The 26,915-nt window shown below is 39.5% G+C and overlaps 1 protein-coding gene across 2 annotated transcripts; it reads left to right on the top strand.

Annotated features, from left to right (window-relative positions):
• On the top strand, positions 1-26,915 carry NAPG (NSF attachment protein gamma). Of its 2 annotated transcripts, none has more exons than XM_004059187.4 (12): positions 1-241; positions 4,878-4,945; positions 6,822-6,906; positions 7,647-7,664; positions 8,577-8,607; positions 13,843-13,952; positions 14,069-14,135; positions 14,410-14,480; positions 20,429-20,507; positions 22,395-22,474; positions 23,062-23,191; positions 24,173-26,915. In XM_004059187.4, the coding sequence occupies exons 1-12, from the start codon at positions 186-188 to the stop codon at positions 24,314-24,316; spliced, it is 939 nt and encodes a 312-aa protein (XP_004059235.1). In that variant the 5' UTR covers positions 1-185; the 3' UTR covers positions 24,317-26,915. The 2 variants fall into 2 exon arrangements, with proteins under 2 accessions (XP_004059235.1, XP_063555452.1); XM_063699382.1 differs by lacking the exon at positions 1-241 and adding an exon at positions 2,911-3,155.

Below are 26,915 nucleotides of genomic sequence, written 5' to 3'. Positions count from 1 at the left end.
GCACCGGCAGGCTCCCAGCCCCGCTTCGTCGCAGCGGCTTGGGCCCTCCGGTCCTCCGTAGCCGCTCGACTGTCGCGCTGCACTAGCTTCCTCCTCGGCGTTCCCACGCCTATTTGGGCGGATTCTTGGCGCCGGAGGAAGAGGCAGGGTCACCCTCTCTCCACGTCAGAGACCTGACTGTGGAGATGGCGGCTCAGAAGATAAACGAGGGGCTGGAACACCTCGCCAAAGCAGAGAAATAGTGAGTGAGAACCTTCCGGGGGCCTGTGTGTGGACGCCGGGTTCATCTCTCACTGGCGCGGCCTTAGCACCCGGGGGGGCGGGAGGGAGGGCTCAGGGCTGAGGGGGCTCGGCGCGCTGGTGCCCGCGGGGCTGCCGGGGCTCGGTGTCCTCTGGGTCACACTCCCGGGGTCGCGCTCCCGGGGTCGGGGTCAGCTCTGCTGCGCCTCGGGAAGCGCCGTGGGTCCACCCCGCCGGAAGTCCGCTCCCCAGAGCCGGTGTGGGCGGGGACCCGGCGCAGTGCTGCGGGGCGAGGGCTTCTCTACTTGGGCGCTTTGCTCCTGAAGATTGTGGTGGGGGCTGTCTGTGCATCGGAGGCTCGTTAGCAGCATCCTTGGCCTCTACCTGCTGGGTGCCGGTCGCATCTCTTCCCCATTTGTGGCAACCCAAAATGTCCTCTGGGGAACAACATCGCTCTGTTGAGAACCACCGCCCTAGAAGAGCCCCCTGTGTGGAGGGGACCATAGGTTTACCCCAAAAACTCCTCGGTGAACCTTTGTCATCTGGCATTTTACTGTCCCTGTGGGCAGGGACTGTGCTTCCTCCGTCATTTAATGTGTGTGTCCTGCCACCTCTGGTACAGTACGTAGTAGGCACCCAGCAAATGTTTGTGGGACTGAACTGATTCTCCTTAATTCATCCTTTTGGCAGACTCTTCCCCCCGTTTCATTACTCCAGTGCATTTTTATCTGGCAGTTACAGTTAATAGAAAGTCAGCATTGTGGGCCGGGCGCGGTGGCTCACGTCTGCAATCCCAGCACTTTGGGAGGCCGAGGCGGGCGGATCACAAGGTCAGAAGATCCAGACCATCCTGGCTAACACGGTGAAAACCGTCTCTACTAAAAATACAAAAAATTAGCCGGGCGTGGTGGTGGGCGCCTGTAGTCCCAGCTACTCGGGAGCCTAAGGCAGGAGAATGGCCTGAACCCGGAAGGCAGAGCTTGCAGTGAGCGGAGATCGCGCCACTGCACTCCAGCCTGGGCGACAGAGCGAGACTCCGTCTCAAAAAAAAAAAAAAAAAAAAAAAGAAAAAGAAAAAGTCAGCATTGTGCTCTGTGGTGGGTGCTTCACATACATAATTTCATAAGCTGAGATCTTCACAATAACTTTCCAAATAGAGATTCTAATTTTTCGTAAGAGGAAATGAGACTCAGGGAAGCCTCATAACGACTTGCCCCAGACTGCACAGGTGAAAGATCGCAGAGCCAGTTTTCAAACAGTGGAAAAACTCAAGCTCTATCACATCACTCGAGGCAGTCAGTGTGTAAGGTACTGGGGCTCTCCTGGTGCAGGAGGTTCCCACAACATTCTGCTTTCTAGTGGGAGCAAACGCAAAATTTGTAATAAGAATAGTGTGTGGAATAGGGACCACAAAAAAGCTGTATTAACTGTGCATAGGTAACCCAGAGGGAGAAGTTTATTCTGCCTGAGAAAATTTGAGGAGGAGATGATTTGTGAGCAGGGCTTGAAAAATACGGAATGTTTTAGACAGAGGGGAAATCTTGTGAAAGAGATTCTGTGCACAACCTGTAGTATGTATTATACGCGGGCCTGAAAATGTGCTCTGGGAACAGTGAATGTAGTGTAGTCACAGTGCCAGGGGACGAGCTGGAGTGAAAAAGAGTTGGGGCCAGACTGTGAAGGGACAGCTTCTCACATGGCTATTGTAGGCATCCAACCAGTGGACTCGGTTAGATTTGCTTTTGGTGAAAGAAATGTGGCAGCAGGCTGGGCCCAGTGGCTCATGCCTGTAATCCCAGCACTTTGGGAGGCTGAGGCGGGTGGATCACTTGAGGTCAGGAGTTCGAGACCAGCCTGGCCAACATGGTGAAACCCTGTCTCTACTAAAAATACAAAAATTAGCCGGGTGTGGTGGCGCACACCTGTAATCCCAATTGCTCAGGAGGCTGAGGCAGGAGAATCCCTTGAGCCCTAGAGGCGGAGGTTGCAGTGAGCGGAGATCGCGCCACTGCATTCCAGCCTGGGAGACAGAGCAAGACTCTGTATCAAAAAAATAAATAAATAAAAAGGAAAAGAAAAAGAAATGTGGCAGCAGTGTGGAGAATGGACTTTGACATATTCAGTAAACGAAAAACGAACATTTACAAAGTTGTCTCTGTGTACCTGTACCAGCCACAGAGGATACTGGAGTAACCAAAAGTGGTCCCTTCTTCAAGAGCTTAGAATTCACAGGTGGGCAGACAAGTTAACAGAGGACTAAAAATAGGATGTTCAGTGCTAGAATAGAAGTATTCAGTGTGGTATGGTAGAGATAGGAAGCAAGGAAAAGGTAATATGCTCAGGATGCGGGGAATGGAAGAGGAGGAAAGGTGACTCTCCCATGAAGGTACTGCCAGACATGTTAGTGGGTTGTCGACTTCAGGGGAGAGGTGGTGATGGCCTGAATTCAAATAACAGTACAGGGGTAGGATTGGGCGATGTTTGTCAGTAAGGTTGACATGCTTTAATGAGGTGCCTGCATGTAGAGATGAAGAGTTAACTCCTAGGTTTCTAACTTGGGAGACGAGTGGGAGAGGCCTTCAGCCAAGATAGGGGATATAGATTAATGGATGTGATTGGTGGGTAGGTCTGGGGCAGGGAGGTGGGGCGGGGAGGTGTGGAGTTCAGGCTTGAAGTGTTAAGTTTGAAATGCTGCTAGACAGAGTTACTCAGTGGGTGGTAGGAAAAATGGGCCAGGAGCTTAGGAGATATTTGATTTTTCTCCATTTTCTAATGATGATGTAGTTCAATATTGCTGAGTAATTTTGTAAATTGATCCCCACACAGATGGTAATTTTGCTGTTTTCTTTTTTTCTGTGGAAATTGGTCAGTTTCCTTATTGATTCTTTGGAGAAAAAGGTCAAAAGGACTAACAGGTATGGCTGCTAAACCTAAATTAGCTGTATATCTTTCTTCCTTATTAGTGGTGTTCATGTGACTTGGGATGGTTTGCCCAGTTTTAAACTCTCTGGGTCTTTCCGTGTATAGCACATTAGGCGACCGAATGATTGTATCTTGTTTTTAGTGGGATTAAAAAAATTATGTTAATATACAGAATGTAATGTTTGTTATGGGATAGGAACAGAGGGTTAGCATTTTGCATATTGCATATTTCCTCAATTTTGTAGATTTGAGTAGACACACCACAATTTAAGGATATTATTTTTCTGAACAGTGAAATTCTTGGTAAGCTTGAAAAATTGCTTATTTTAATTTGAATCTTGTAACACTATATACACAAACAAGTTTTAGATGCTAAATATGTTGAATAAATTTAATTGGCAAAAAACGTTACTGTAGCTGGCTGGGTACAGTGGCTCATGCCGGTAATTCTAGCTCTTTGGGAGGCCAAGGTGGGCGGATCACTTGAGGCCAGGAGTTCGAGACCACCTGGCCAACATGGCGAAACCTCTTCTCTACTAAAAATACAAAAATTAGCTGAGTGTGGTGGCTGAAGCCTGTAATCCCGGCTACTGAGGAGGCTGAGGCACGAGAGTCACTTGAACCTGGGAGGCAGAAGTTGCAGTGAGCCGAGATAATACCACTGCACTCCAGACTGGGTGACAGAGCGAGACCCTATCTCAAGAAAAAAAAAAAGAAGCTATGACTTTGTGGCAGTTCCCATGGCTGTCACACAATGAAGGCTGTAATTCTGAGGGCTCATACAGATTCCTCATCTTTCAGTTAAGATACTCCCCTGAGTCATTTGAAGCAAGCAGTGTTCTATGCAAGCAGGCCTTCACTAATTGAATGAAATTTAGAATTTAAGATGGTTTGGGCAATTTTTATGCACACCCAAATTTGACCGTTACTGAATTAGTTTAAACTAAGTCTGAAATTATTTTAAAATAAGAAAAAAATTATTGAGGAAAAGGCAAGTAAGATAAGGATTCAAAATTGATTGTCCTTTGGTTTGGCATCCAAGAAGCCAGTAGTGATCCTGGAAAGCAGTTTCTCTTGGCTTTTGTAATATCCTTCCCTTTCTGATTATCCTTCTTGTTTATGGGTGGCGAGTTTTCACTTTTTTTTTTTTTTTTTTTTTCGTACTTCCTCTGTTGTTTCACTGAATGATTGTATTCCTTAGTCTTTCTGTTCTCTCTCTGCAGTCTCACTAGGGGATCTGATCTCATCTATGCTCTTGACATATGCTTATGATGCCTCCATTTATGTCTCTAGCCTCTTTTCTGTGCGTCAGTTTCATGAATCCCTCTGCTGTCGATACTGTGCTTCAGAGGTTCTAAAGCTTTAATGCACCTTTGGGCTCGTTAAACCTCAGAGGTGCTGTAGGCTTGGGATGGGGTCAACAATTTACGATTTTAGTAAGTTCCCAGGCAGTGCTGATGGTGCTGGTCCAGGGACCATGAATTGAGAACCTCTAGGAGGAAAACTACGTACCTGTGACAGTGGGAGTGAAAGAGGTGAGGTTGTGTTTGTTAGGCCTAAGTTTGGATGGAGGCGGGTGACACAGAGTTTGTGCCTGATGGTTTCTCCTTTTTTTTTTTTTTTTTTTTAAAGACCTAGAAGGTCATTACAAGCAGAGATCTGACTTATAAATGTGGTTGGTAACTCCTGTTAACTGTGTGTTTTTTTCATTCTAGCCTGAAAACTGGTTTTTTAAAATGGAAGCCAGATTATGACAGTGCCGCTTCTGAATATGGAAAAGCAGGTATTTTTGACTATAGTCCAGTTGCTCCAGTATGTAATCTTAAAATAGTCTGATAACTTCATTTCACCATAATACTTACTCATATGCTTTCTACAAGGCTTTAATAGTTAAAAAACAAACAAAACAACTGTGCAAGCCCTTGAGGTTTTTTCCACTTGTTATTTTCAGATGTGTTGAGAGCTGAGTCAGAGTTCCTGGTACCTGCTGTCTGTGACAGCAGGGATGGGGCGGGGTTGGTGATACACAGTAGTGGGTTTTTAGCGTTGCTTATATATTCTTTAACTCCAGTTATTTGAATACTATATCCGTGAGCTTTGCCGTATTTCTCTATTATACTTTCTATTGAATTAGGAATTTGTTAAATTTTTTGTTAACTTAGCCTCATCTTAAGCAGATATGCAAATCATATGTTTGCTTGGTATTTTATGTCTTTTATGAACCTCACTTTGAGTGTATCTGTTCAGTGTTCATGAAGTGTTAAGCTATATACATATTTTAATCTATTTATCTTTATATAAGATACAAACAATCTGAAATGTGCAACAGAAAGGGAATTTACTAAAAATTTAGCATTCTGAATTACAGAATGATAGCTTTAAGCATATCTGTGATAATTTGGAGTATAAATATAACAAAATTTTGAAGTACCTTGAACACATTTTCAGTTGTATTTCAGCGATAGCCCTTATCACATTTGTTAGCCTAGCATAGAGATCATCTGGGGCAAGTGCTTTTGGTTAAACAGCAAATGAGTCTTCAGTACTTTTATTTAAATCTGAGTAAATTCTGTTTTTTTGCATCATGCAAATTGTTTATCTTATACTTGAAAATTATTAAAAGTTCAAACTTTGTATGAGTTTTATGGACTACTCATGCAAGGAGGCTTCTGTAGCAGAAGGGAACAACATTTTGCAAGTTTCCTCTGTGAGGGAAATTTAACACAGATTTGTTTTCTGCCCCTCTGAGATCATGAATTACATTCAAAAATAAATGTTTTAGATGAAATTTTCCCGCTGAAGCATCCTTTGTTTATTTTCTTTAAGGGCTTATGGAAAATCTATTTAATCAGAATAAATTTTTTAAAAAGCAACATATGGAAAAGCAGGGAGGGGAATAGCTTCAGTATTTGGTTTTCACATTTTATTAAAGAGAATTTTAAGAGTGTTTTTAACGAATAGCACTTTTCTTAAAGCATTTTGCTTTTTGCTTCTTTGTAAGCAACCCTTGATAAGTTTTCCAGAATTTGTAAGATCATATGTTATAAGCACTCCTGTTTTGTTTTGATGATTACACTTTTAAAACAGCTTGCAGTATACTTTAGCTGTTTGAACAGTGAGACATCTTTTTCATAGATAGTAAACAGTATAAAAGATTGTTTTTTTAAAAAAATGCATTGTTAGACATTTAAAGATTGTGCCAAAAGGAAGGTTTATTATAAAAAACTGTTAAATGTGCTTATTGGCCTTCAGTTTCTACCTAATCGAATGACCTATACCCAAAATACCATTTAAAGGTAAAACTGGTGAAGTAAGGTGCTGTCTTTTGTGACTGAAGAATCTGCCGGTTACGGGGGAGTATTGGGGAGTGTTGGTGTTAGAAAGACTTCTTGATTTTGAGTGGAAGAAACACTGATTTGTTGCCAGTAGTCAACAATTAAAAAAGAAAAAGTTTTAAAAATACTCGTAAGTTACCAATAATTGGAAAAGTTGTAAGGAAATTGCTTTAGAAAAAGTAATATTTTATAGTTTTAGGATACTTCCTAAGTATTTGAAGTAAGTATGTTTGTAATACTTCATATAAAATGCAGATTTCAGTAATGATTCATTTGAGGTTTTTAATGATGGAAATAGAGAGTCAATTTTTTTTTCTATTTCAGCTGTTGCTTTTAAAAATGCCAAACAGTTTGAGCAAGCAAAAGATGCCTGCCTGAGGGAAGCTGTTGCCCATGAAAATAATAGGGCGTATCTTTTTCAACTTTTAAAAAGAAATTAAACAATTAGATGATTTTGACAAGCTGTTTTCTCTTGCTGTAAATTTACTTTACTACCTGTGAAGTAAAATGTTTTTAAATTAGAAAATGATTAGAAAAATTCTGTATTTTTAAACTGTGAAGGAGCGTTTATAATGAAGTTTGATTATAAGGTCCACACTGGTTCGCAGAGCTACAATACTTACTTTCTATTGTTTGTGATTTTACTTGATGATGGTTTTACTTGGGATGAAGTAAAGTAAGTCTCTAGACATGTGCTGAAGAATGAAGAAGTAGCACAGGTATTGAAAACGCGTGAACTACTGTATCAATTTTTTTAAATACAGTTTTCCTTAGGTATTTGAAATAAAAATTATAAGTAGTTTAAAACAGTACATTTTCTTGAGGTGTTTGCAAACTTATCAATAAAAAATGTTTTTCTTACTTGCAAACTGTAGTCATAATAACTTTGTACTTCAGTAAAACTTCAGATTATTGCATAATAGAAATAGTTTAAAATCTGTGCAGTGTTTTGTTAGTGGTTTTGGGAATTATATAGTTTTAAACTATATCGACAGGTATTGAATTACTTCTTTTTTACCGGTTTGTAGGATTTGTCTTTTGGAACCAACTGGGTCAGTGATTTAGTTAACTGTCTTTAAATAGATGATCTGTAGAAACTATTAATTTTTTTCTTTTTTCCTTAACTTTGACTTCGTTACTTCCATTCAGTCTTTTTCATGCTGCCAAGTAAGTATTCTTCATGTTTTCATGTATTTGCAAATTATGTTTTAAATGTTGCTGTTTTTCTGTAGGTTGGTAATTTTTTCCCAAATTATAAATTTTGTATTGATTTAAATAATAATCATTTCTCTTTGCTTCAGTTTTTACCTAAACCTTAAAAACCAAGACTTACTCCTAACTGTAAGATGTAAAGAGTTTAAATTAAATTTGCCATAATATTTTATTAGGAGCATTTTGTTCAGTAGCCTATGGGAAAAAAAATAAGTTAGGATCTCTTTTTTCCTCTGTTTGATAGTTAATGGTGCCTGTGGAAATGAAACAGGAAGTTTTCTCTTGCCTTGTGGAGAGTAGTTATTTGTTGGCCAAGGCAGGCGGATCACTTGAGGTCAGGAGTTCAAGACCAGCCTGGCCAACTTGGTGAAAAACCTCGTCTCTACTAAAAATACAAAAATTAACTGGATGTGGTGGCACGTGCCTGTAATCTCAGCTATTGGGGAGGCTGAGGCAGGAGACTTGCTTGAACCTGGGAAATGGAGGTTGCAGTGAGCTGAGATCGTGCCTCTGCTCTCCAGCCTGGGCGACACAGCAAGACTCCATCCCAAAAACAAAGAAACAAAAAAAAAACTTAGGTTTAGGTTTGTCAGATGGAAATTAATTTAACCTTACTGAGCCTTACTTAATTTTGCATCTGCAAAATAAAATCTCTTTAACTCAGATGTCTGATGTTCTAAGCCATTATTCCCCACGAAAAAAGAATAAAAAATTATATTGTGTGGTAATATAAGCCTGAAGTGATACATTGTGCATGAGCCCGTTGTAATTGAAGTCACTTTCCTTACCAGTAGTTCCTCACCAGAAAGTTTCTTCTACCCCTTATTTCGTTAAGATTTCATCAGAGAAATTATATTCTCTTTGCAGAGCTTATGAGCAAGCTGGAATGATGTTGAAGGTCAGTAATGTTATGTCACAATTGTTGTGCAGGTAAAATGAATTAACTACAAGGTGTTAAACAAGAATTTATGTTGAAGTTGAAAAGCTTCCTTACTGTAAGGCAAGAGGTGCTAAGTTAAGATTTTCTGTCCACGGTAACGTTAGTTGGACCCATAGAATACATTCAGTACGTCTTAAGGAATGTTAAAAGTGAAATTTCAGAGAAAATGTATTGGAGTGAACTGGGAACACTAATGTTCTAAGCTCTGTAACCAGGATAGATGTATATTGCTATAAAAAGAGCTCTATGGGAAGTTTCTCTACTTTTGAGAAGGACATCTAAATGTAGTAAAATTTTATAAATATTAAAAAATTATCATACATGGGTTATAGAAGAGATTTTTACTTATGTGAATAACAGTTGGCAGCAGAAACAACCACAGATTTAAGCTTTTGCTACTTTAATTCATTCTGCATGGAATATTCCAACTAATGTACCTGTGCCACTGTTTGTACTTCTGCTCCTCAAAAGCAGGCCAGGAATTAATGTCTTGCTGTGGTGAGACAGAACATACTACTTTATGATGCTGACTTTCAAAGTATGCCAGCTGGCAGTTGAAATGAAGTGTTTGTCTTTCTTTTTTTAAAATGTTTTTTTCTAAAATGGTAAAAGCTACTTTCAAGTATTTATTATAAAGCTTTGTTTTTAAGAACTTTTACCTTAGTAAAGCTTTTGTTTTTAATTTCTATGACTTTTATAATGTGAACTTACTGATTTTTTTAGTGAACACATGCTCATTGTAGACAATAAAAAATACCGAAAAGTTAAAGAATGTTAGTAATAGCTGTTAACATACTTAGTTTAAAAGATTTTATAGTCTTTGACCCAGGAATTTCAATTCTGTGAATCTGTCATCGAGAGAGAGAGACCAAAGATTTATGCATCAGGTTGTTTTTTGAAGAAATGGCAATTATCTAAATTTTGAATAATAGGAAAGTGAGGTTGGATGTAGTGGCTCATGCCTGTAATCCCAGCACTTTGGGAGGCCAACGCGGGTGGATTACCTGAGATCAGGAGTTCGAGACCAGCCTGGCCAACATGGTGAAACCCCTGTCTCTTCTAAAAATACAAAAATTAGCTGGGCGTGGTGGCGGGCGCCTGTAATCCCAGCTACTTGGGAGGCTGAGGCAGGAGAATTGCTTGAACCCGGGAGGCAGAGTTTGCAGTGAGCCAAGATCGTGCCATTGCACTCCAGCCTGGGCAACAGAGCGAGACTCTGTCTCAAAGTAATAATAATAATAGGAAAGTGTTTAAATAAATTATGATGCTTCCTTATTATAAACTGTTATATATCCATTGAAATAAAGCTTTTCTGGCCAAACATGCAACTGAATTGGTATTTGGTGCTGCAAGTTAGGTTATTAACCACAGTTCCTTTGAAACCATAGAGTTTCTCTTACGGCCAAAGAAGCTGGGGATCTGCTCTGGTCTTCTTGTGTCTCATTTTCCTCTGAGAATTAGGAAGCTCCCAGGTGGCTGTTACATTCTTAGTGTACTTCGTGCCTGTTTAAGAAATGCTCAAACACTCTAATTCTCACAGCCTCAGTTTATATTACAACAGCTGCACTAAGACTTGAATCTTCATCAAAAGTTATTATTCAGGCATCATTTCCATTGCTCAAGTATCTATTTAATTTGAGGGTTGGAAAGGCACTACTTTGAATGAAAGAAAATTAACTTAGTGGATAGGGAAACAGATGAAGGAAAATGCTTTCTGGCATTGTCTTATATTTAAATTAAATGCCTTTGGACAGTCTTGGGAGCACAGGACCCCTGAGCTACGTGGTCCACAATTCTGTGGGCTAAAATTTCTACCAGTTTGTCATACAAACCTTCACATTGATTCACCAGAAAGGCTTGGGGAGTGCCATTTTGTAGACAGATGCACAAGGGAAGCCACAGAAACTTGTTGGATCAACCTTTGGTTCTGTCACTTGATGACTGCTGTGATTTCATATCCTGTTTGCTCCACTGGCACACAGCCATTGAAAATAGGCATATTTATGGTGGAGGGTATAACTTTTAAGTAGGCAGCTCATCATTTTTTATGGAGAAGTATCAATATTGTGGTTGGACCTCTTACTCACAGCCTCACTTGATTTTATGCAAAAACAGGAAGATGTAGTTGCTAATTTTTAAACAACAAATAGGACTCGGATGCCATTTTTACTGCCTTCTAATGTATTTTTTGTTCTATCTACTGGGTAAAACTCGTGACGAATAGTTCCTGTGGTTTTTTTATCCTCCCAAATGCTTTTATGTTGTAGATTCACATTATATATGTAATTAGTGGGTAGGTATATTTGGGGAGGAAATACAGTTGACCCTTGAACTACCCAAGGGTTGGGTTGCCAACCCCTTGTGCAGTTGAAAATCTACATATAACTTTTTACTCCCCAAAAACTTTACTAATAGCCTGTTTTTGTTTTTTTGAGACAGGATCTTGCTCTGTTGCCCAGGCTGGATTGCAGTGGCACAATCATAGCTTACTGCAGCCTCAACCTCCTGGACTCAGGCGATCCTCCCACCTCAGCCTCCTGAGTAGCTGGGACTATAGGTGCATGTCACTATGCCCTGCTAATTTTTTAATTTTTTTGGGCTGTTTTGCCCAGGCTGGGCTCAAACTCCTGGGCTCAAGTGATACTTCTGCCTCCACCTCCCAAAGTGCTGGGATTATAGGCGTGAGCCACTACCCTACTACTGACTGGAAGTCTTATCAATAATATAAACAGTCAGTTAGTACATATGTTGTATGTTGTATGGAATATGTTTTATACTGTATTGTTAAAATAAAGCTAGAGAAAAGAAAATATTAAGAAAATCGTAAGGAAGAGAAAATATATTTAGTGTTCTTTAAGTGGAAGTAGAGCATCATAGGGCTCTTCATCCTCATCATAGTCTTCACGTTTGAGTGGGCTGAGGAGGAGGAAGAGGAGGAGGAGGAAGAAGAGGGGTTGGTTTTGCTGTCTCGGGTGGCAGAGGAGCAAGACAGTCTGCGTATAATTGGACCAGCACAGTTTAAATCTCTGCTGTTCAAGGTTCAGTTGTATTCTTTAAAAGCCAAAATGACCCTGAGGACTAATGTGTCTGAGAGAGATTTTGTTAGGTTTACCTCCCCTGTTCATTCAGATATTTTTCAGCAGATATTGTAGACTCGGATTCTTTCATTGACTTTTGGTTTTGTAACAAAAAAAGTATTGTTTTTATTTTTTCACTGAGGTTTGGAAATGTATTAGCATTTCATTCTGCTTGAGTGAATGATAGCAGTCTTATTTCATACAGTATCTTTCAGTCTGTGTTATTGTTAGTTTCCATAGCTAAATAATAAAGTTATGTTTTTGGGTTGGCGAAAATGAGACCAGTTTTGTTAAGGGTATCCTAATGAATTTGTCAACTTAGCAAGGGACTGAATAGGCAGATTTGTAAACCACCCATGAGATGTCAGTGTGGAGCCTACCTTAAGATACAGCAAGTCAACACTAAATAAGTTGCTTATGTAAACTTTATAACTAGCTTTTAAATGGTGTTTTTTTTTAAGTTTATTTTTAAAATGTTTGATTTGGAGATATTACACATTAGGACTGCATGATCCTGAGATGTATAGATTAATAGTAAGATACAGAATTTATCAGTCATGGAAGAGGGTTGCAAACTCAGATGAACTCAGGGTATACAGGAATAACTAAAATGAATGAGCAGCTGGGACGTGGAGGGTATTTGGAAGTGAAAAGCGGGGAGAAGCGCCAGGAGGTACATGCTCATGTGGCGGGACAGTGCTGCCCAGCCCCAGCCTGTTGCCGTACAGGGATGCAAGCCTGCTGATGCCGTAGCTTTTGATATTTTTTTGAAGAAAGCCATAAAACAATTTTCATGAAAGTATCTAATTTAAAAATACTGCATGGATCAAGCAAAACACACTTGGAAGTGAGATAGAGTCATTGGGCTGCCAGTTTGTGATCCTTGGCATAGGTCTTGTATGTAGTAGGGACTTGGTAAATGTTTAAAGAATAAGAAGTGCTTAGAAAACAGTAAAGAGCAAGGTTTTTGGTTTTTTCTATTTTCATAGCTTTCCCAAAGGTCTGTGAAGTGATGATGAACTCTGTGTAGAAATTACCTGGTACCTTTTTGGTTGGGTTTAATGAAGCTTGATTGGGAGAGTAATCATGTGAAGCATTTCATTTTAAATATATTTATTGCTATACAATGTTTTTGAGTCATTTACTTTCATGAATTAGGGATAAAATAATTGCATTTCATATCCTTTGCCCACTTTTTGATTGGGTTGTTTTTTTCTTGTAAATTTAAGTTCCTTGTAGAAAAAGAAGACATACAGCCAACAAACATGAAAAACAGCTCATCATCATTGATCATTAGAGAAATGCAAATCAAAACCACAATGAGATCTCACGCCAGTCAGAATGGCGATGATTAAGAAGTCAGGAAACAATAGATGCTGTACAGGCTGTGGAGAAATAGGAAAGTTTTCATACTGTTGGTGGGAGTGTAAATTAGTTCAACCGTTGTGGAAGACAGTGTGGGGATTCCTCAAGGATCTAGAACCAGAAATACCATTTGACCCAGCAATCCCATTACTGGGCATATGCCCAAAGGAACATAAATCATTCTATAAAAACGTATGTTTATACAGTAAACACGTGTGTTTATTGTAGCACCATTTACAATAGCAAAGACATGGAACCAACCCAAATGCCCATCAGTGATAGACTGGATAAAGAAAATGTGGTACATATACACCATGGAATACTATGCAGCTGTAAAAAAGAATGCGATCATGTCCTTTGCGGGGACATGGATGAAGCTGGAAGCCATCATTCTTGGCAAACTAACAAACACAGGAACAGAAAACCAAACACCGCATGTTCTCACTCATACGTGGGAATCATGGACACAGGAAGGGGAACATCACACTCCTGGGCCTGTCAGGGGCTGGGGAATAAGGGGAGGGAGAGCACTAGGACAAATACCTAATGCATGCGGGGCTTAAAACCTAGATGATGGGTTGATAGGTATAGCAAACCACCATGGGACATGTATACCTATGTAACAAGCCTGCACATTCTGCACATGTATCCCAGAACTTAAAATAAAAAATAATTGCATTTCAGATTGTTAACTCTGTTTTTCTTTAATTGATGCATTTGCTGACCTGTCTGCTGTATCCTTTGCCCAAAGGAGATGCAGAAACTACCAGAGGCCGTTCAGCTAATTGAGAAAGCCAGCATGATGTATCTAGAAAACGGCACCCCAGACACAGCAGCCATGGCTTTGGAGCGAGCTGGAAAGTGAGTGTGAGATGGACAAGTCTCTGCATAGAAGTCTTGTCTTTTTGTTTTAAAGAGGTCCCTGAAAAACAAGTTTTCCATTTCTCGTGTAAGACACGTTTTCTTGTCTAATTCAGGCTTATAGAAAATGTTGATCCAGAGAAGGCTGTACAGTTATATCAACAGACAGCTAATGTGTTTGAAGTAAGTTTGAATCTTATTTTTTTCTTTAATTACTTAGAATGTTTAGATTAATAATATATAGGAAAATAGAGAAGTGCAGTGGCTACTTTTAAAACTTTTCCCTGCTCACAGTTGCACGCTATTTCTTTTCTGTTAGAGAGTAGTGAAATGAACTAGCAGCTTTCGTGTTCCCCCCTTGATCCAGTGCCATTACTTCTTTACAAAATAAATATTAGGGGATAAAAACATTTCAACATTAAAGCAGCCAACACTTGTTTTTCTTTGATTCCTTCAGAATGAAGAACGCTTACGACAGGCAGTTGAATTACTAGGAAAAGCCTCCAGACTACTAGTACGAGGACGTAGGTATGTCTTTAAAAACTATTGCTGTGTGTTTAACTATACTTTGAATCCACATTTGGAACTGGAAAGTAATTTGGGGGATAGCTTGTTAATTTTTTGGTATAAGCTGTGGACACACCAGGCCACACAATAGAATATTAACATTTACTAGACAGTAGGCACACTGAATTAGATATTAAAAGATCTGCTGTTTTTTGAAAGTGTAATGCCCAAATTTATCATGCACTGTGCTTTTATTGGTTGAACCCTGGCTCAGCAACATGAAAGGGAACAGTTTTCTTCATCTGTTACTTGGTTGGATTATAATATCTCTCTCAAGGAAAAATAAGAATATTAGGATAAATGACAAAGATGCATAAACACTCACCCATGAAAATTGACAGGTTCTTGACAAATAGTGTCGTTATTAGAATATTTACCTTGTTATCGTTTCACATATGACCTGAAGCACAAATAGTTGAACCTCAGAAAGCTAAAATCCTATTGGGATTTCCTTTTGTTTTTTTACTTTATCTCAGTTTACTTTTAGTAAACAATTTTTTTCATTAATAAAATTCTGTATCAATAATATTTAAGATAAACATCTCTAGGAGATTGTAAGTCTGCAGATATCTTAATTGAAATTTGTCCAAAGCTTCCCAGTAACAGAAAACACCCAAGATCCATTTAATATGTCAAGGAATCAAAATAGAAATGACTGATGAATCTATCCTATCCGAGACTGAATTAAATTTTTTCTTCGTGAAGACTGCAGATTCTGAAATACAATTTAAACCGGTCTAGAGTAATATGAGAATAAATTAATCTAGAATTAACTATTAAACAATCTCATTTAGATTAATTTGTTTATAGGACCTTCCTTCACTGAGTAGTATTTTTTTGTCTAAATGGAATAGAAATTTCATTTTGTTTTTAAATTAGGACTTTAATCATGAAGGAAAGTTTAATTTAAATGTCAGTCCAGGATCATTATCTTTATTCATCTTATTACTTACTTGTCGCTTCCCAGAAATCAGTGAATGAAATGCTAACTCTGACAATTCCCAACTTAAAAATGGTTCACTTTAGTTTCTGAAAGTGTTTGTTACAGCAGCAGAGCTGTTCTTGGTGATGGCGCTATGGCTGTGGCAAAATAGCTGAACTGTGAGGTGATACCAAGGTTCTGACTTGTGAGCAGGGGCCCCATGTCTTAGAAACAGTGTCCTTCATTCTTTTCAGGGCAGCCAGGAGGCAAGTTTTAGCATAGTTTACCTCCTTTCTCATCTGTTCTCACCTCCTGATGCTCCCCGACAAGACTCCCAGTGCCTTTCTAGAGCGCTAAGCGCCTTACTATAAGACCCCATGGAAGGTGAAGGAAGTGAAGGTGCAGGAAGGGGCAGAAGTTAAGGACAGCCCTGTGTGAAAGTCCAGACTGCATCAGCTCCCCTGAAGTATTTCTGCTTTCCACATCTTCTTTCCTTTTGTTTCTCAAGGTATAGATTATCTAAAGCTGTGTTGTAGAGGGAGTAGCAGGAAAGGAGAGAGGCCAGGATCTTTTCGGGGGAGGTCAGATGAGGAACGTTTTCCAGCTGCCTGTGCATATTCCTTTAGAAAGCTCCACTAGGGATGGGGGCCACCATCATCCTCAAAACATTACCAGTGTTGCCAGTCGGTTTGGACACATCTGATGAAAGCCATTGTTTTAAAGCAATTACTGCGTTAAATTCTTCAAAGCCTCAGCAGAGGGGAGAATGCAAGTTGAGTGAGCAGCAGAGGGGAGAATGCAAGTTGAGTGAGCAGCAGAAGTGAGAATGCTGCGTAGATGTGCTCAAAGGGCACATTTATAAATCTAGGGCTTTTATTCGTGACTTTGTTTTATTGGGTTTTTTTTTTCTTTTTAGGAAAAATGTATTTTAAAATGGTACTTTCTACTGTGCTCAACAAAAATGTTATGGAAATACATTTTTGAAGTGTATTAACAATATAAAAATTAATTTAAATTTGTGCAGGAACATGAAGGAATTTGATCTTTTGAAAAGTGTTTCTGGGTACCTTGGTATGAAAAAATTAAGTCTACTGTCATGGTACTTCTATTGGGAACTTAAATAGTGCAGGGTAAGAAAAAACATGCAGCGTTTATAGTGATGGAGAGATTATTGAGATGATTTATGTGATAATTGAAAATATTAACTATGTGCTTAGATTATTATTTGATTGCATCGGTTGCCTAAAAGAACTAAACAGGTGGTAATTTTGTGCTTCACACAAGCAACATCTACTAATAGACTGTGTGGCATGGAGTCTAAAGTTTTATGTTTGTTATATTTAGTTAGTGCACTTATGTTTTTACATTAACATGAGTCTGTAAGATGTCCTAATTTAATACTTTCTATGTTAGTATAGCAAAGAATCTAATATATTAATCTCTTGCTTCTCCTTCAGTTCTGGAGAGTCAAAATTCAGAAGGGATTCATAGTTTCATTTAGATTACATCTGGGAAAAGTCAGTCCAAAGCCAGTGCCCTTGTTCCTTTTTAGAAAAGGCCTTTCCAGGCTGGGTGCAGTGGCTCATGCCTGTAATCACAACACTTTGGGAGGCCGACGCAGGCAGATCACCTGAGGTCAGAAGTTCAAGATTAGCCTTGGCCAAATGGTGAAACTCCTTCTCTACTAAAAATACAAAAAGTAGCCGGGTGTGATGACGCACACCTATAATCCCAGCTACTCGGGAGGCTGGAGAATCGCTTGAACCCAGGAGGCGCAGGTTGCAGTGAGACTCCCATCTCAAAAAAAAAAAAAAGAAAAGAAAAAAAGACCTTTCCAGCAAGTTGATCATGACCTTGTGCCTCTGAGAGAAGGTCTGTGCCTCTGAGACAAGGTGTGTGGTCTCAGTGAACCCAAATCCCTCCTAGAAGATTCACTTAGCAAAGAAAAGAGCTGCTTCTCACCAGTTGTCTGAGACTGTCACTAGATCCTAAACACAAGGAGGGTTGGGTGTGTATATGTTCAGGGGTGGGATGTGTGCTATTAAGGAGAATCACTGGGTTTCTGTCTTGCATAACTGTTCTGTCCATGGTGCCATTAATAACTGAGATAAGGAATATAGAAACAAACTTATCGGTGATGATAATAAACTTAGCTGGGAATATGACACATAAACTAAACATTTCTGTAGGTAGTTAAAAATAGGTTTTGGAGTTCAGGAAATAGTTGGGGCCAGAGGAGCAGTTTGAGTTGTGGTGTAGAAGATGTCTGTTGAAAGCTTGGGGATGAATGAGGTTCTGTGACAGTTTTCTGCCATTTGCACATAACTTCTGTGGGGTTTCAATTTTGTTACATTTGGGGAAGATAAAAACAATTTATTCTTTTTTCAGCAAAACCAGATTCTTGTCATTTTGTTAGGAATATTAAGTATTACCTGATGGAAAAGTTGAAAGCATCTGTGTTTCATTATAATAAGTAACTAATACTTTTCTGGATACATTTAAAAATAGATGGCTTTGTATGCTAATTTCATGGCCTTTTAGCATGTCGATCAACTTTTTCGACTACAAACTCACGTAAGGGCTTGGCTCTTTTGTTAGGTAACTATATATTAGCACAAAGAAATGCTATTATTATGTCAAGGAAATAAACAGTTTATGTGTAAAGAATGCACCCTTTATAGTTAAATATATGAAAAGTTTAAAATACTGAGATTGCTAGTAGAATGATATAATCTAGACACGACGGGCACAGAATATTCTGACCGTAATTTATTTTATAAAACAGGATCTGTTATAAGCTCAGGGTCACAGTTATAAATGATACAGATACATGTAGCTGTAGTCCGCCTTGCATTAATTTTTTATTTCTGCATAGCAGATTGCTACAAACTTAGCAGCTTAAAACAATACTCACTGATCAGCTCACAGTTTCACGAGGCCAGAAGTCTGGATACAGTGTAGCTAGGTCCTAGTGTAGCTAGGTAGCAGAGCTAGGGTCTCACCAGGCCGAAATCAAGGTGTCGGAGGGGGCTGATCTCACCGGAGGCTTGGGTCCTTTTCCAAGCTCATTGATTGTTGGCAGAATTGATTTCCTTGCAGCTGTGTGAAAGAGATTCCTGTTTTCTTGTTGCCTGTTGGCCAGGAACTGGTCTTAGCTTTGAGTTCGCCTTCAGTTCCTGGCCGTGTGCACCCCATTGGTGGTTCACAGCATGGCAGTTTGCTGCTAATTCGAGACATCAGGAGTACTCTGGCCTCTAACTTAAGGAAGGGCCCACCTGATTAAGTCAGGCCCACACAGACAGTGATTCACTCGAAGTCAGCTGATTTGTGTCCTAATCACAGGATGGCCCATCATATTCCGAGGGTCACACCTACACTTAAAGGGGGATTATAGAGGAAATGTTTACAAGGGGCAAGAAACGGGAGCACTCTTAGAATTCTGCTACCAAACCCAGCTTATAAATTGACTTTGTTCCAAAAATTTATCAAGTTGACCTGTGGAAATTCAGAATGCATTTCTCCTATGAGTGTCATTTTATAAGGCACTAAGTTGCCAGCATGCATCCCATAAAGATTCAGTTTAACTCATGATGTAAGTAGCCATAATAGCATAAGCCAAGCCACTGTGTGTGTGGTGTGTGTGTGTGTCTGTGTGTACATGCCACTATTTTTAAAAAGATAACATACAGGCTGGGTGCAGTGGCTCACGCCTGTAATCCCAGCACTTTGGGGGGGCTGAGGCAGGTGGATCACCTGAGGTCAGGAGTTCGAGACCAGCCTGGCCAACATAGCGAAACCCCATCTCTATTAAAAATACAAAAATTAGCTGGGCGTGGTGGTGGGCGCCTGTAATCCCAGCTACTCGGGAGGCTGAGGCAAGAGAATCACTTGAACCCGGGAGGCAGAGATTGCGGTGAGCCGAGATCTCGCCACTGCACTCCAGCCTGGGCAACAGAGTGAGACTCCGTCTCAAAAAAAAAATAAAAAGACAGAAAAATAGAGCATATAGCATAACAAGCATAACATTTTTGTATTTTTACTTTGGTTTACAATACCACTTACCTCCCTTTGAATCCCGATAGTACAGACTCTTGCCCCTTTTGGCTGTTGGTTGTGTGTATTCCCAATGCCCAGACCCTGGTAGTTTCTCCCATAACCGTGGACTGTTATTGGGATGAGAGCAGTGGCTGAAGACTGTACATTTCACTCAGTCTCAAGTTGTACTACTGAGGGAGTCCTGGCATTTGGAGTATACTACAGCTTTGCAGGGAGGGGAGGATTCAATTAGGGTTTGATGGAATTAGGGCTGGGGGAATGAGAAAGGGGTAAGGGCCTGGAGGGTTAGGGGGAAAAGTTTTGGTGACCCCTTTCCTTGCTTTCATCTTCATTCTGCCTTTGGGCAAAATGGAAGAAAAGGAGAATGTATGAGGGTCAATGGAAAAGATGAATGTTGAAGACTGAAGATGCAGGAAGGCTTTTGTTTAGGTCTCTAACTTGCCTCCCCTCTGCTGCCCTTTTAGGCACCTCAGAGCTTGCTAGGGCCACTGGGGCAGCAGTGGAGTATGTGATGGAGGGACACAGTGGGGGGAAGGCACCGAGTGCCTTGGGTGTCTGGATGTTCTTTCAGTCGGGAGGAAAGAAATCTTGGGTGATTTAATCGAAGATCGTCTCAAGTACGTATCACGAAGAAGTCGTGACACTCGCTATTGGACAGTCCTTACTAAGCTTAAAACTCCCCGTTTGACCTAACCCATCCTTGAGTTCTTTTGCTTTTTCTGTCAGCCTGCAGCCTGAAAGTGGGGAGTCAGACATTTGAAAGGTAAGCCAGATGAGCGGAGTATGTGGAAACCTGGGTCCTGGGGCAGCTGCTAATAATACCTGTCCTCTTGGTGTCTCTACAATCTATGATGTCAAGTACATTTCACAGGGGACCTCTGCTATAGAGCATTTAGACCTGCTTGTTTTACATTTCTGTGTTTCGTTTTAGGTTTGATGAGGCAGCACTCTCTATTCAGAAAGAAAAAAATATTTATAAGGAAATTGAGAATTATCCAACTTGTTATAAGGTATTCTTTGAAAGTGTTTGTTTTTGGTATTACATTAGATGATTTTTTTATACTGGTATGAATAAGTACCTAAGAAAGGATTCTATGGGTATTTCTATGTTTTTGTAAAATAATACTTCATGGGCCTCTATTTTTGACCAAGATAGAGTAAGCCCACTACAGCTTGTTTCTCTGCTGATTACAGCTAAACTACTGGATAAAATACAAAAGCAACCACCCTTGAACTCTGAAAAGTAAATAAAAACAGACTAAGGAGAGGAGCAAACACGTGGAGAAACAACCACCATGGGAATGAGTTTCTCGGGTTTTTTTCCATTTCCTCTTGCAGCATTGCCCTACCCTGAGAGAAGCCCACAGTTGTGGAGCTGGGCAGCAAAGGCTGCAACAATGAAAACTCCAAAAGAAACCCCGCCTTTCTAACCAGCACTGGGAGAAGAGGTCCCATTGTTTTCCTCTCCTTTGGCTTTGCTCCAAGCTTGTCCCAGGCATGGAGCTACACTGTGATGATGGCTCAGGTTGATAAAACTCCACAAGGACCCCAGTCTCTTTTGCCAGAGGAACTAGGAAAATGAGCTAGAGAGCAAGGAGAAAATTCTGGAAAGGAGAGAGCTGGAAACGGAGTCCCCTGAGTGTGGATGTGGCCCACACAAGTCTTGGGTTTACTCTTCAGCTGTGCTGAGACAGGCCTCAAAGTAGCAGTGCAGCGCAAAGCTTGGAGAGCTAAGATTTCATCACTGTCGAAGTGTTGCACTGCCCTCTGAAGGGCTTATGCATGGAACAGGCCCAAAGCCACATAGCAAAGGATTTGAATTAAGTGTAGAACTTCCATCCACCAAAAACAAGGCACCACATGTAGTCTGAACCTAACTGGGGTGATTACCTGCTGAAAACATCCGTACTCTCCTGAAAATTAAGCAGAGGCTGTGCAGCATCACATTCACAGTACAATCCAGAATTACTCAACATGCAAGAACCTGGAAATATGACCAGTTTTCAGGAGAAAAGACAACTGATGGCAACCCAGCAGTGACCAGGGTTGTTGGCATTATCACATAAAGACTGAAGCAACTATAAGTTGCTCCATGAGGTAAAGATAAACACAATTGAAATGAATAGAAAAGAGGACCTGTTGTTTTTTATAGGAAAAATTATTTTTATAGAAACTATAAAAATGAACTAAATGGGAATTTTAGGACTGGCAAATACATTATTGAAGTAAAATAATTGGATAAGCTTAATCTCAGAGATGACAGAAGGAAGACTTTGTGAACTTAAAGATAGATCAGTAAAAGTTACCTAAACAAACCCCAAAAGATGGAAAAATACTTCATGAAGACCTATTTTTCCAGTAATTTATCAGTCATATGCTTGATCTTATTACTACTTTTATTGTTGACTTATCAATACTATCATTGTTTCTGTTATCTGAAGTTTTCACTCATACATCTTTTTCCTAGTTTCTTTTTAAGGATTCTAAGTATCATTGTGGTGTTACGGGTCCCCCCCACTTCTTTTTTATTCACTTTTCAAGCTTGAATCTGTGTAGATATTTGAAAGAGATTCTCTTTAAAATGTGGTTGTGATCTAAGGCTTGTGTCAAAGTGCGGTCCCCAGACCAGCAGCAAGAGTGCCCCCTGGAATTTGTTAGAAATGGGTGAATCCCAGGCTTGCCCCAAGCAGCCAAATCCCAGGACATGAGAGTTGGAAAAGTACTGTTCTAGGATATTTCCCCTCAGGTGTCCCGTGGAAGTTACTATAGCATTTATAAATCTCTATTTATACAAACAAAGACTCTGAAAGTTAAACTCCAGGTGTTTTCAATACTGCCAGGATATTGACTTTATTAAACAGATGTAAATTTGACCGTGATCCTCTCTTTTGTTTTAGAAAACAATTGCTCAAGTCTTAGTTCATCTACACAGAAATGACTATGTAGCTGCAGAAAGATGTGTCCGGGAGAGCTATAGGTAAGACGTTGTCTGGGCCCTCTTAACTTGGAGTGGCGACACCTCTGTTTCTACAACTAAGATTGCTGCTAGGACACACGTTCCTGGCCATGAAACTGTCATTTCTAAATCTTAGGAGTGCTCGTCTACCATTTCACCTTTTACAGTGGATGTTTTACACCTTTTTTTTTTTTCCTTTCCTGTATTTTTCTCTTGGGGACCTCCATGGAAGTGAATGACTTTAGTCATTTTAGTCATTTTATTTGCCTTCTAAGAAAAAAAGAACAAGAAAAAGGGGGAAAAAATGATCAGATTTATGTTACAGAAATCAAAATGAGGAATTTTCTCGGTGTTTAACATGAGCAGTCTTAATCTCAACACTGTTAACATTTGGGCTGGATAATTCTTTGTGGTCGGGCCTGTCCTGTGCACTGTAGGCTGGTTAGCGGGATCCCCGGTCTCTGCCCTCTAGATGCCACTAGCATTCCCACACTTTTAAGTACCAAAATGTCTCCAGACAGTGTCACATGCCAGGGGCAGAATCATCCCTGCCTGAGATGTGTTCTTTTAAGGAGAAGGTGAAGACATGTGATTTGTGCTTACTGCAGCATCCCTGGGTTCAATGGCAGTGAAGACTGTGCTGCCCTGGAACAGCTTCTTGAAGGTTATGACCAGCAAGACCAAGATCAGGTGTCAGATGTCTGCAACTCACCGCTTTTCAAGTACATGGACAATGATGTAAGTGGACCCGTTTGCATAGCTTTCATCTTTTCTCTTGAAAGAAAGAGGTTTCTAGTGAGATTATTTTTTACCCATGTACTTAAGAGATTTTTTTCCTACCTCTTTTTTTCTTCTCAAACTACTACTCATAAGGAAACTGACCACTTGCATTGAATTTCACCATAGATTTAGATAAAATAGATGTTAGTTGTGTGGTTTATAGCCATTTACTCACACATCTAACTCTGTTGATCATATACATATTTTAAAATTGAGGCTCATTTCTCAACTTTTCCTCTATCTGTTGTCCTCTGTAGGTTGCTTTTATTCATTTCTTTTAGACGGACTCTCTGAAAGAGGCCCATTCTGTAGTGGCCTTTGTAATTCAGTAGACCTATGAAAATCTGTGAGGACTAGCTATGTGTTGCAGGTCATTAATTATCTCTAAGCCTCAATTAATTCATTTGTAAAAATGAAGCCACTAGTACCTGTCTTGCTGGACTGTTGTGAAGAATACATTAGTCAGTGTGTGAGAAATATCCTCACATGATGTCTTGCACATAAAGTGAACCATGACTATAAGTTTTTATTTTTTCTCGTTTGTCTTTTTCAGTAGATTTGTAAGTACCTGTTTGGCCTTAGGCCTTTAGAGTATCATCATAGTATCAGATCAACTTAAGGCCTTCAGTTGTTTATTATAATGGTATATGTACATAAATTTTTTTCTAAATAACTTCTTACATAGGTTTTGAAAATATATATATTTTTAAATTTTTAATTAAAAAAAATTTATAATTGAAACTTTTACTAGTTGTGTACCTGTCCCACCATGGTCATGAGGCATCTGGGGAGCAGCATTGTTGGGCTTTGTTTTTCCATCTGAATGGTAGAATTGGTGTTCATGAGGGTGGGGAGCCAGGCTGTGTCTTTTTAGAGCTGAGTAAAACATGTTAGGATTCTAGTTATCCAGCTTTTAAGAACATGTTCTGTTGTTGACAGTATGCTAAGCTGGGCCTGAGTTTGGTGGTTCCAGGAGGGGGAATCAAGAAGAAATCACCCGCAACACCACAGGCCAAGCCTGATGGTGTCACTGCCACGGCTGCTGATGAAGAGGAAGATGAATACTCAGGAGGACTATGCTAGTATTTTGCTTGCTGAAAAGAAAAGGGAAACAAAGGTAAAATCCTGACATGCCATTTCAAGGACTTGGGAATAGATTAGGGATATCCGTACTTCATTACAGTCATGATTTTGGATCCTAACTGGTTTTTAGTTACCATCTTCCCAAATCACTCATTGTATCCATTACCTGTGAAGCATATCTTTTTCTTTCCATAAGAGCTTTTCTGAGACACCAGCAGGAATTAACAGAAAATGTACTGTCATGTTTTAATACAGTTGATTAAAAAATTTGCAAGCCAAATTATACATAAATTATGTTCTAAACAAAAGGGGTAATAAGCATAGGTATTCTCTCTTGGACACTTGTAAGTTACTGTTAGTGAATTGTTTTTTACGTTTCATTTAATAATTGCTGCCAAAGGTGATGTTTACTGACAAATTATTTTAAAATTTGTTTTGTTTTGAAAAGGAAATTTATCCCCCATGATGTTAGATACATTTAAATTATTAGGTCTTTTCAGAGATGAGATGGGGACAGGAAGTTATTTTGAGCCTTACAATATTATTTAGCCCAATAAAAGATGCATTGAAGCTCTTATATATTATGAGTTTGAAAAATTTTGAGGGTAGCATATTGAAGTGATCTATAAATATCTTCAGTCCTCTCTGAAGTGTGGGTATTTCTTCTATCTAAAAAATACATACAGTGACTGTCTTCAGATCTACTTGGTTCTTGACCAAATAGGAGCTAATGGGTAATGAATACCTTTTTGTTTCTTTGTTTGTTTTGTTTTTTGTTTTTTTTTTAAGGGTCTCACTGTGTTGCCCAGGCTGGAGTGCAGTGGCACGATCACGGCTCCCTGCAGCCTCTCCTGGACTTAGGTGATTCTGCCACCTCAGTCCCGAGTAGCTGCGACTACAGGCATGCACCACCACGCCAGGCTAATGTTTTTATTTTTAATTTTTTTTTGTTGTTGTTGAGATGGAGTTGCTCCATGTTGCACAGGCTGTTCTCAAACTCCTAAGCTCAAGGCATCTGCCTGCCTTGGCCTCCCAAAGTGCTGGGATTGTAGACATAAGCCACCTCACCCAGCCTATGAATATCTTTCTAACATTGTAAGAATGAGGTAATGTTTCCATCAGTCTAATACAGATATATTTCTTCCCTCCAAAACAGTTTATTTTGATTGTTTATTTTATTTTGATTGTAACTCCGTCATAACTGGACATGGAAAATGCTATATACTATGAAAACTTAGCTGAAAGGGAAGAATTGTTTTAGAAAGACAATATTTAAAACACCGCACTGCCAATATATTGATCCTTTATAGTTATTTCCTAAAATGCTGTTTTCGAAACATTCCTTTTTCACCCTGTTGTGTGGCTTAGACCCATCTCATAATCTGTTAATTGGAAAGAGGCTACAAACACCAGCAGTGTGCGTTCTGCAGGTACACGCTGCCAGAGTAATTTCCTGCTTATTCATGCCCTGTCTCTGTCTCTTTTAGAGTCATACCTTATTTGAGTATAGGTTGCTTAATTTTGCTAGACTTTCTGAAAACACTAAGGTGGAGTATCAGAAGTGATTTTAGTCACAGTTCTGTGGGAGAGCTTAGAATAACATCCTCCTTTGGGAGGTGGTCTCGGGTGTGTGGATGTTGGTATACAGTCTTTATTGTAAGTCTGATACAAAATGCTAATAAATTTAATGTTTTTCTTCCTTAATTTATTGGCATAGTTCTTCAGGTAGCATCTCATTTTTATTAATGATATTGGGATTAACTATGAACAAGCTATATGTAGACATTTGCATTTAAGGACATTGCAGTGTTTCAAAGATCCCATCATTGCAGCTTGTATCCTTTAGATCCAATCGGAAACTTCTGGAGTCTTACATTGATGCTCATTTGAGCTAATTAGTAATCTGTTTAAACAGATTTGGCAATACTTTAAAGATATTGTAGACTATTTATGTATAGATCATATTACCCATTAAAGTCTTGGGGAAAAAAATTTTTAATTTTACTCTTCTTATGTACTGAAAACTTTTTTTAAAAAAGGTGATGATGAAGTGCATTCTGTAGCAGCAGCGCAGCTATGCTTTAAACCACACAAAAGGCTGTGTCCAAGTGCAGCCTCCTTCACCCTTCCTGCCCATGGTGAGGATTGAATAACCAGGACTTGGGGATATTGTTTGTTGTCAGGGTTATTCTATGTGGTAAGGAATATTTGTTTCACATTTATACATTTTCTTTTTCCACTCACGTAAGTTTCTATCTTGAGAGCATAGTCCAAAGTGCAAAACTTGGTGTTTACAAGGAAAATTGTCTTCCAGAACTCCACTGTCATCACTTTCACCAAAGTGGAAGTTTGCATGAATATGCTCAGAATCTAATATTCAATGTTCAGTTACATTGTAAGTGAAGTCCAGCTATAAAATAGATTTAATATATTGAATTTATTTGTACATATACAGAGTATGGTATTTCTGTATGGAATCTGCTTTATTCCTATTTTTTCCAACTCTGATGAGTAGAATATTAAATGTGTTGTTATGGAAATACAGATTATTGCTTCTATAGGAAGATAATTATGAAAATAAAACCTGAAACTATATAAA

This window comes from Gorilla gorilla, chromosome 17, assembly GCF_029281585.2.
Source record: "Gorilla gorilla gorilla isolate KB3781 chromosome 17, NHGRI_mGorGor1-v2.1_pri, whole genome shotgun sequence".
Lineage (NCBI taxonomy): Eukaryota > Metazoa > Chordata > Mammalia > Primates > Hominidae > Gorilla > Gorilla gorilla.
This window is presented reverse-complemented; position numbering and strand designations above follow the sequence as displayed.